This window comes from Leptonychotes weddellii, chromosome 16 (assembly GCF_054177405.1).
Source record: "Leptonychotes weddellii isolate Sample4059 chromosome 16, ASM5417740v2, whole genome shotgun sequence".
Classification (NCBI taxonomy): Eukaryota; Metazoa; Chordata; class Mammalia; order Carnivora; family Phocidae; genus Leptonychotes; species Leptonychotes weddellii.
The window spans coordinates 8,923,014-8,933,338 of NC_138384.1; the positions used below are offsets into that span (position 1 = coordinate 8,923,014).

A 10,325-nucleotide genomic window follows, 5' to 3' on the forward strand; every position below is an offset into this window, starting at 1 on the left:
GCGCCCGATAAATAAAATCTTAAAAAAAAAAAAAAGTTTTTTTAAAAACAGAAATTATATACATATTCCCATGACTACATATACTCTGCAAAGCCAGGTCCATGAACCAGAGATAAAATGAAATTTCTTTTTTTTTTTTAAGATTTTATTTATTTATTTGAGAGAGAGCACATGAGAGGGGGGAGGGTCAGAGGGAGAAGCAGGCTCCCCGCCGAGCAGGGAGCCCGATGCGGGACTCGATCCCGGGACTCCAGGATCATGACCTGAGCCAAAGACAGTCGCTTAACCAACTGAGCCACCCAGGCGCCCTGTAAGACCATCTTATAGTTTAGGCGAGGCAAACCCCATTTTTCATGTACTAAAAAGGTTTATTCTTAACCCCAGATAGAACTGGCGTCCATTTAAGTCTGTCTTCTGGCCTCCAGAAGGATTATATTCCTGCCTGGAAAGATAGTCATCAAATCCTTTTCTTCAGAACTGCCTGTGAAATACAATGTAGCATATAAAAAGCACTGCCTTGTATCCTGAGATTTCAAAAAAGGAAGCAGCTTTGGGATTTTTTTTTTTTTTAATTCATGTAAATGTGGCTGTTAAGATCTGTCAGCCACTGTTGTCAGTAGATTTCAGTGAAATCTCTGAACCCTGCGCAAGGGTGTAAGAAAACTGGTAGGAGGTGGCAAACTCAAAATGATAAAAAGTCTGAACATTCTGAAGTTCTGATGATTTTCATTTCAAGACCGTATTCACATCTCCTCCGAGCACTGTAGTTTGGATTTGGAGGTGATCTAAGTCTTATAGAAACTCAAATATATTAGTACATATGGATTAATGGGTTACTCCTATGTAACAGATTTATTTTTTTACATTTTTAAATGTACTCTTTGGATCTGAGACAAAAGATCGCAAAATGTCTTTAAAAACATTAAAAACTAACTCTCCAGAAATAAACAGATGAGATTTTGTGACTTCAAGTTTTTCCGTAACATGTATGTGCTGAAAATAATAATACAGCTTAAGATCTATACTCATCACCCTAGAAATACAAAGAGCCAAGAAGAATCCAGCTTTCGTTTTACTTATAACCGGAGCTGCCAGAGAAGTGTCTGGAACGGTACCACGCCAGACACCACAGTACTGCCTGGCCCACAGGTGCACACCTCTCCTGGCTCCTCACTGACCCCCTGGGGGGCCTGAAAGAAGCTATGGTGAAAGGATGTGCCCCATGGAAACAGACCTGGGCATCCCCCCGCCCCCACCAGAGTTGGCGGGGAACCATTTACCAGCACACTGCTGTAACAGGCGGAGAGGTGAGCGGCCGAGGAGTTACACAGGAACTTAACAACATCAATGCTCAGGAGGTAATTTGATAAGTTACAGTCTATCGGTACAAAATAATACTCCATGGCCATTTAGCACCACTGTCTTGAAAAAAACAAACAGGAGAAAATGCTCACAAGACATTATGTGGAGAAAGGTTACTACACAATTCAAAAAGTGCACTCCCTACCTTTTTTTTCTTTGAAGGAAGCAGACTTGGAGAATAAATAAAAAAAATTATTAAAAGTAGTTATTCCTACTGGTAAGATTACAGTTACATACTACATATTTTTCTATATTCGAGGTATATTACTTTAACAACAAAAAATTCCTATTGAAAGGCAAAACGACTGAGAGGAGTTTCTATATAGACACTTACTCGACAAAAAAAACTTGTCCATTCTCATCGGTTTCTTGTTCCCATCCATACGGCAAATCTGAAACACAGGAAGACTGGCAGGTCTGCATGCGGCAGGGGTGGGGTAAACGGAGGCCCAGGGCCCCGGTCAGAAGGCTCCACGCCCTTCCAGCCCCCGCCCCGAAGCCTATCCCACCAACCAGCAGCCTCACTGGGCCACCTCAGGTTGTGTGTACCAACTGTGGCCGTTATAAAAAGCCCATGAGAAATCACCCTCACCATTCCACCCCACTCTCATCGCCTCCTTCTGCCACATCCCGTGAGCTCCTCCGAGAGAGAGCCTGATTCCTTGATGGCTCCCTCCTAGAGAACCTTCCAGGAATGACAGAGCAGCCTGTCACCTGATTGTGACAGTTTTGCTATCTATTCATGCTTTAAATACAAGGTTATTTGGTTTATGACAACAACATACAAACCTCCTGCTATTCGTTTTCTTTTTCCGGTTTTCGGATGTTCCCACTGGGTCTTCTCCTCAGCGTGACTGTTAAAAAAAAAAAAAGCTAAAACTCCACAAAAAAATAGTAAGTGAAGGTTACACTTCTAAAAATTAATCAACTGCACTGTGCCGCCCCCCTCACCAACAACACTATTTCCCAAGAGTAGTAAAGCCAGAGTTCAGAAAAGAAATACTCAGAACATAAATGCTACTGTCTACATCAGGTCCAATTCCCTGCACGGGAAGGAGAAGCAGCCCAAGGAAATCTGAAAGCCTGTCTTTGTGAGCAGGCTGTGGAGGATGAGGAAGAGAAGCAGACTGGAACCCCAGTTGTGGGTCAACTTTAGGAACCTTAGTGAATCACTCAGAGTATCTAGAGGGGTTTTGCATTTGTTTTAGTTTTATCCCAGGACAGATGAACAGACTTCAGTCTAATTTATGATGCTGATATTTAGATATCATTTAGATATATTAATCTTAAGTATTTATTCTTTCCACAGATAAAACTTTGAAGTGTTTTAAGCACCGACTCCTAACTGCTCCCAAGAGGTATTTAAGAATGCAGTTAGAAAGCCCCAAAGGTCACCTAACTGCAACCTAGCCAAGTTACTCAACTTTGGTGCCTCAATTTACCTGTCTGCAAAATGGAAATGATCCTAGAACTGATCTCAAGGAAATGCTATGAGGATAAGGTATATCAAGGACTGAACACAGTACATGACATATAAAAAGCCCTCAAAAGTGCTACCTATTATAAACAAATCAAATATATAAACTAGTCCTATCTCTGTGTAAAATTTAGCATTTTATCTAACAGCACACAAAGTTACAATTAAAATCATGAGCCAATAACAGACTAGAGGTACCGTCAACAGGTGATAAAATATCAAGAAAAACAAAATTACTTCAACAGAGAAGCAGCTGGATGTTGCAAGAGGCATTCCCAGGGGAGGCTGAATTTCCTAAGTTCACATACTCATGCCAAAGTAGAAAATAATAATCACTGATATCTAGATGATAAAATCTGAATATGCCTTCCCTACCAATTACTTTAAAGAGAACATATATAGAGAGCATGAATCTGCTGTAAAATTTTACACAAGGCAAACAAGGTTTTTTGGGGAACTGTGGGCTTCAGGTCTGTTTCTGCAAACTCTCAGTGGTGGGTGCAGCAGCTCTGTGGACACTGGACTCAGGAGGCCAAAGACTTGGGCTCCCGAATACCTGTAATCAGTCAGCCAGTCTCCCTGGCCCCACACCCACCTCACAGAGCTGTTGGAAAGGTAAGTGACACCCTACTTATGACAGTGATTGGCGAACAATGAAGTCACTGTACAAAGGCAGGGTATCAGCAGCCCGGACCAACGTCTACTTGTACATCGACCACCATGAAATCCTGCTCGCAGAAAGGGAGAGCCTGAGTCCCTGGTAAGGACAAGCTGCTCCTCATGGACACAACCCCTGCTTCTCCTTGCAAACTGAAGGGAACAGCGAGCAAACCAGACGCTGGCAAAGACCTACACCATTCCTGCTCTTTGCTTTGCTTTCCTCCTCACGCTTCTTCAAGAAAACTTTACAGATGTGATTTTACATTTTCCTCTGCCTGGTGTTAAAAGTAGTTTGCAACCCACAGGCAGGCATCAAATGAGCTTTGAGTCAAGCTCCAAAAAGACCTGCCCTCAAGAATCCATAAAGTGCCCCTGTGAGTGGAACGCTGACCCCTACAGCAGACCAGCATCCAGCTGAACCCTCAGACACCCAGCCCTGTGCCTGGCCCGAGGAGTCACCCAAATGTAAACGGGCAGCATGAATAAATGCTTTCCAAAGGAGTAGGAAAACTCACTGAGAACATTTTTTTTTCCATCCTGAGAGACATTTTAAAAAAAACAAGATAAACATTGTCACCCCCATGTTTTTTACTTTGACAGAAAATGCCTAAGTCAAGGTTTCTTACCACTGGCAGTCCTGACATTTAAGCCACATCATTCTCTGCTGTGGGGGCTGTCCTGTGCACTGAAGGACGATTAGCTGCATCCCCCATCTCTACCTACTAGATGCCAATATACCATAGTTGTGGCAACAGAAAGTGTCTCCAGACATCTCCAACTGTCCCCTGAAGGACACAGTGTCCCTGGGGGAGAACCCCAGGCCTGACACAAGAGAAAAGAACATAATTTGGCAGTGAGGATTTCAGAGTCCAAATGCTCATGAGTTCCAGCTCTCCCACTCACCAGCTATGTGCCCTTAAAGAGGTGTTTGACCTCCCTGTGCCTCAGTTTCCCCATCTGTAAAATGGGGATAATAGAAGCATCTGCTCCTTGGGGCTAATGAGGACCCAATGAGTTAACATGTGTGAAGAACTAAGAACTATGCTTTTCATACAGAAGCATTAATTTAAATAAATACTTACATATAAAACAATTAGAAAGTGTTCTTAATTGTAACCTAAAATGACTTAATGAACAGAAAATCACGACATATGTCCCCAAAGTGTTATCTTCCTCTCCTTTAAACAGAAGCCCTCTTCTATTTTTCCTTCTTCAATAAGCTTTTCGTCATTTAAAAAGATAATTAACAGGGATCTTAACTTAAACCAAAAGGATCAAAATTAAATTCATACCACATTACATGGATATCACTTTCAAGTATGCTGTTCTAGAAATTTGTTTTCGAAGTTAACTTGGAGACAGAGATCTGACTGTGAGGAGGGCCGGCCCCGTGGACCAGGGAACCATCTCCCGACCAGACAAGGCCGGCTGGCTCTCTGGCTGCCAAGACGCCAGGGCTTCAGAAGGAAAGCAGCTGGGGGTGGAGGGCCCAGGAAGGCCCAGGAAGGCCCAGCGACAGGCCCAGGCACTGAGACCTTGTCCTTCCATCCCCACCTCCTGGCTTGGGCAGAAGGGCTGCCCTGGACCGTGCCAAAGAGGGGGGAAAGGCCCACCAGCTCTCTCTGGAGCCAGGTCTGCCCTCAGTGGCAGGACGGTTCTCTCCCTGAAAGCCCAGCCTGGGGGGCCCTGGAGCCATAGGACATGTGTGCTCCTGAGGTCTGTGAGTGCACCACGGGACGCATGGGAAAGCACAAGGGGCCAAAAGAAGCCACACAACAGGAGAGGGGCAAAGGCATGAGTCGGGGAGGGGGGGTCTCATTGGGGGCTACAGCCTCTGTCCTTGGGGGTGGCTTTGCTGTGGTTGAGAGGAAGACCACTGGAAAACAGGAACTACTCAGAGGGCAGACTTCTTTTAGCCCATTAACAGTTTCCCAAACCCCAAGAGAGGACAAGTGACCCTTCCAGAGTTAAGAGAAAAGAAAGACCAGGATGCTTGCAGGTCAGGAGAGATCAAGGGGGACTGCAGGGAATTAGGGTTAGGATTGGTCAGAGGCATCCTTCCACCTGGAGAGCTAAAGCACCGAGGGCCAGGGGGGACTAGAGAGAGGGACCCCCAGCTGGGCCCAGCCAAAACTTGTCACTACATTCAGTGTAAACAAGAGACCCAGACAGGCCAGTTTGAGACCCAACACTGGGGAGGCAGGAGAGCCTTTTCAGGGACCATATATGCACCACTGAATGCCCTGGAAGCACTCGGAGGAGCTGAATGGGGTGTGCAGATCTTATTTAGTGAAAGAAGAGCCCAGACACTGGACGCCATCGAGGAAGGAAGCAGATGGGAAAGGCCACCCAACATAAGGTAGGACACAAGGGGAAGAGACAGGGTAACACCAAACTTGAAAGGAAGCCAAGGAGCCTAGGCTAAATGGCCAGAACGAAGGTAAGCCCCACACAAAGCAGGAGGCCAAGGAGGGCTCTTACAGCCAGGATGGCAGTCCTGTGCACCTTTGCATTCCAGGGCCCAGTATGCCACCTGCTCAGGGAGGCCCGAGGAACCCTTCACTGGAGAAATTAATTCACTCATCCCACACGGACTTATGTCTCCCAGGTGCTAAGCACAGGGGATTCAGAGGGTAACAAGAAAAGGTCCCTGCCCTCATGAAGCTTACAATCTGGGGGAGGAAGACAGAGCACAAACAAGGAGAGTATGGCTAAGATGACTACAGAAAAGGCCAAGTGCCATGACTCAGATAACGAGATGCTGGGAGGAGGGTGTAGGGGTCAGGGATAAGAGGAAAGTCTCCTGGGCAGTGGCATTTAAGTTCAGCTCTGGGGGATGACAAAGCCCTTCACATAGCTCTCCAGGCACATAGATCTCCAGGCAGAGGTAACAGGGAGTGTGTGCTCAGAAGCTGCCTAGAGCCTGACAAGAGCCTAACAGCTCCCTACTGCTAGACTTGCCCCTACCATTCTCCAGAGCCAGAAACCACCTTTTGAAAGACATAAATCCGATGGTACTCCCTGGCTCCAAGCCTTCAGTGGACCCCCGGGTCCTGACGATGGAGCCCCAGCTCTTCCATGAGGCACAGAAGGGCCTCCATACACTGGGGTCTTCCTCTGCTGCCTCAATCTTCCCGTCCCTGCACCAGCACATGGGCCATATAGAGGCCTCCACTCTGTCTCCTCAGCCTGGGCTGCCCTCCTGACCCTGAACATGCCCACCTCTACTTGTGCTGAGGCCCAGCTCAGGTGCTGACTCTCCCCAAGCACCCGAGGTGCCCACACACGCCTCATGTTAGCAGGCTACTGCTCACTATCCACACGCTGCACTGAACTAGCCTTGTGTCACTCTGCCATACAAGATTGGGTGACAAGTGGGTCTTATTTATCTCAGTATAACCAGTGCCCAGCAAAGAGCCTGGCATGTGATAAAACCCCAATATGTCTTGAATGAATTAAACTCACCAAGGTCTGTCTTTCTTTTTTCTTTTTTTTTTCCCCCTGGTTTTGTTTCTACCAAGCAACCCAAGACAGCAGTGGCTCACAACCCTGGATAGATAAGAATCTCCTGGGGAGATTTTACAACATACCAATGAAGGTGGGAAGGACCCAAACCAGTTAAATGAGAATCTCTGGAGGAGGAACCAAGGAAAAGCTATTTTCTAAGTTCTCCAGATGTTGAAAATCACTAATTTACAACGACGTTTCACAAAGCCAAATGATAACCTGCCTTACAGGGAAAGCTTATAAAATACAGATTCCCTACGCCGGGTGTCTGCTGCATAAGGGTCTCTGAAACCTGTATTTAGGACCATCGACAGGTGATTCTAATGAGGCTTAGGCGGTGCTGTCACAGCTGCAGAGAGAGCAGGAAAAGCTAAGTTATGGCGCTGAGTACTTATTAGATCTGTGCTAAGTGTTTAATGTACAGTGCTTGAATTAAAATTCTGTCAACCCATTTTACAGGTGAAAAATCGGTGACTGAGAGTTCTTGCAATGGCCCAAAGTCGCACAGTAAGGGAAGGGAGACAGAGTCTGCCAGGGTTTCCAAAACTTTGCCAGAAACTATTGGAGTTCTATTACATATACAAATGTATATATACATAACTATATTAGGACACTTATTAAAAAATACATTCTCCTAGGTCCCCGCTCCAGACCCACGAGGAGAGAGCTGGGCACTGGCCTTTCTTTTTCCTGATTTTTTTTTGGATGAGGGAGTAAAGGCCTGCTGGCCACCATGGCACCGTGCAGCGCCGCCTCCTGAGCAGCAGAGGGCGCGTCTGGGCGCTGCCAGGTGACCCCCGCTGGACCCAGGGCCCAGAAAGGCAGCCGACCCCAACTCGGGACCGTGGGAGCCTCCCTGAGGAAGCTCCTTAACCATCGCCTCCACTTCGCGCGGCCTCGCCAAGCTGGAGCGCCGGCCCGAGCCCCTCCGCGCGCAGGTGGCATTCCAGGCAGCGCAGGGTCCCGGGAACGTGAGGCCGTCAGTGTTCCAGGTGCGGCCCCCTCCAGGTGCGTCCCAGGCCCGGAGGCCCCCCTGCGGCCCCTTACTTGGCATAGTAAACCCAGCCGTCCTTGGTGGTTCTCTGCTCCCAGCCCGGGGGCAGCTCGTCCTCGCTGTCCGTATCGTCCAAGCCAGCGTAGCGCAGGGCTGCCATAACGGCAGGGAAGGCGCTCAGTCACCCACTCTCTCGGTCGCCCGCTGCCAGGTTTCCGCGCCCAGGAACTCAGCCCCGCTTCAACCGAGCGCCGCGCGCGGCGAGACCCAAACGCTCGCGCCTGCGCACTGCGCCGCCCCGAGCCGCTCAGACGACTTGGTAGCTAGAATCAGGTCTCCCGCGTTTCGCTGCTGCCGGCGTAAAAGGGGCGGGGCCTGGGAAGAACGGCGGTGAAAGCTCGGGAGAGATCGCACGGCCGCTCGGCTGGAAGTAAAAGCCGGTGGACGCTCCGTTACTCTGGAGATGGAGCTGAGCTACGTCCACCTCCCGGCCTCAGGGAACGGGTGTGGGCCTCCAGTCATGGTCCAGGACTCCTCCCGTTGCCGAGCGACCCGTAATTACTTCCGCGTTGTTCTGACCAATCCTGCTGGAGCTCCAGCAAATGAGCATCCTGGGAAATGTAGGCCAGGCCCAGCGGGAATGGACACCGGAGCTGAAAGGAGGGATGCGGATGCTGGTTTTCAGGGCTCTGGCCTCTCCGGCTTTTAGGACATTATGAAGCTTAGATGTTCCTGCTCAGAAACCTTCCAGAGCTTCCCATCACCCAGGCTGACTCACACACTTTGTTGTGCATGTAACCATAACGTTATAAAACGTGGGAACTTTAAAAATGCAAAATGTAAAAATCCCGAAACTTCTAACAACCCCGTCTTGGAGAGAAGATGCTCCCAGGCGCAGGATGATCCTGTTGATAAATAAAGGGCTTTTATTTATCAACATTTATAGACCGATTAATTCCGGATCAAGAATTCATAGACTATTCTCTTTCCTGGACCCGACACCTCCCAGAGGTGGGCACAGTTAGAAGGAAGGAGAGCAGGGAACTAACTGCAGTTGAGACGGTATTGCTATACTACAATTATCTGTTTATCTGCGTACTCCTGACCAAACTGACAGAGCACCACATCTTATGCTTCTTTCTATCGCAAGCACTTAGTAAAATGGCTAGACCTGCAAATTTATTGAATGAAATAAATTAATGAATCAATGCGATTTCGTAGGTTTGGCCCTCTTTAAGTCAACCTAGTTTAAAACAAATTCCCAATTTACAAAGTGGAGTCTCTCAAATCCTCTTGGAGCACCTACAAGTATTCTATCAATGTTCTGTACCAAAAACTGGCAGCATATCTTTAACTTGGTCTTGCCAAAGTTGTTTTCCAGAACATTCCCCCATTGAAACTTGCTCCCCAACTCAGCACTGCAGGGAAGTCTACTGACCAGGATTCCCATGGCCTAGGTCTCAGAAAAACACAAGCCTCCATCTCAAAAATTACATATCTTTGAATTTTTTAAATTTTTTTTAAATTACATATTTAAACAGGTGGGGACATGGGGAGGCAGGGAGCTGTGTTGCTTTTTGTCTTCAAGTCCTGAAATTGATATTGCTTTGGGATTTCTGCTCTGCATGCTTTTTAGGGAAGAGACTTGTTTCCTTTGAAGGTGCCCAACCAAAAGCTAACTTAATGAAAATATATTTTAGTTTTAACAGGTCCACTATCACATCTCAGACCTATCAAAACATCACTCTCAGACCCATATACATTTAAATAAGCTAATTTATTAATATGCTGCTCTTCTGCTCACTCCAATTTAACCCCTTGTCTCTGTTACCCAAGCCAATTTATTCCTTTAATATAAATAGAGATTAGGTCACAATGACCCCAAATGATGGGGAGGGGGATCAAACTGATTAGTCTTAGTCTTTCCAATTATAATCTTAGCTCCACTCAAGGACTTACTGCTTAGATTTATCTCTGGTTGCCCTCACCAGAGCCTCTCGGGCCACCTGCTCCCTATGACTCAGCATCAGGCCACAGGTAGTGATATGGTATCTCCCCCAAAACTTGGAAGTGCTCCCCTTGATAAAATTCACTACTTCTAGTCCAACCCTCTGCTCTTCCTACCACTTAAACTGTTCCCTCAGAGCTTCTCCTGCCATGAACATCAGGGTTTCTCAACCTCAGCACTACTGACATTTGGGGCCAGATAATTCTTTGTTGCCAGGGCAGGGTGGGGGTGGGGTGGGGAATCCTGTCCTGTGCATTGTAGGATATTTAGCAGCATCTCTGGCCTCTACCTGCTAGATGCCAGTGGCGTCCCCCTCC

The 10,325-nt window shown here is 47.3% G+C and overlaps 1 protein-coding gene across 5 annotated transcripts in view; it reads right to left on the bottom strand.

The window, feature by feature from the left end:
- WWOX (WW domain containing oxidoreductase) overlaps window positions 1–8,501 on the bottom strand; it is a 918,520-nt gene extending 910,019 nt beyond the window's left edge. For 2 of the 5 annotated variants that reach the window (XM_081806335.1, XM_081806338.1), the window contains exons 1-3: window positions 8,054–8,492; window positions 2,152–2,216; window positions 1,697–1,754 (exon numbers count right to left, since the gene is read on the bottom strand). In XM_081806335.1, the coding sequence (XP_081662461.1) occupies window positions 1,697–1,754; window positions 2,152–2,216; window positions 8,054–8,160 (230 nt within the window). In that variant the 5' untranslated portion in view covers window positions 8,161–8,492. Of the gene's footprint in view, window positions 1–1,696; window positions 1,755–2,151; window positions 2,217–8,053 lie in introns of all 5 variants that reach the window. The other 3 variants (XR_014140793.1, XM_081806336.1, XM_081806337.1) reach the window with 3 other exon arrangements.
- Window positions 8,502–10,325: the final 1,824 nt, after the last annotated feature.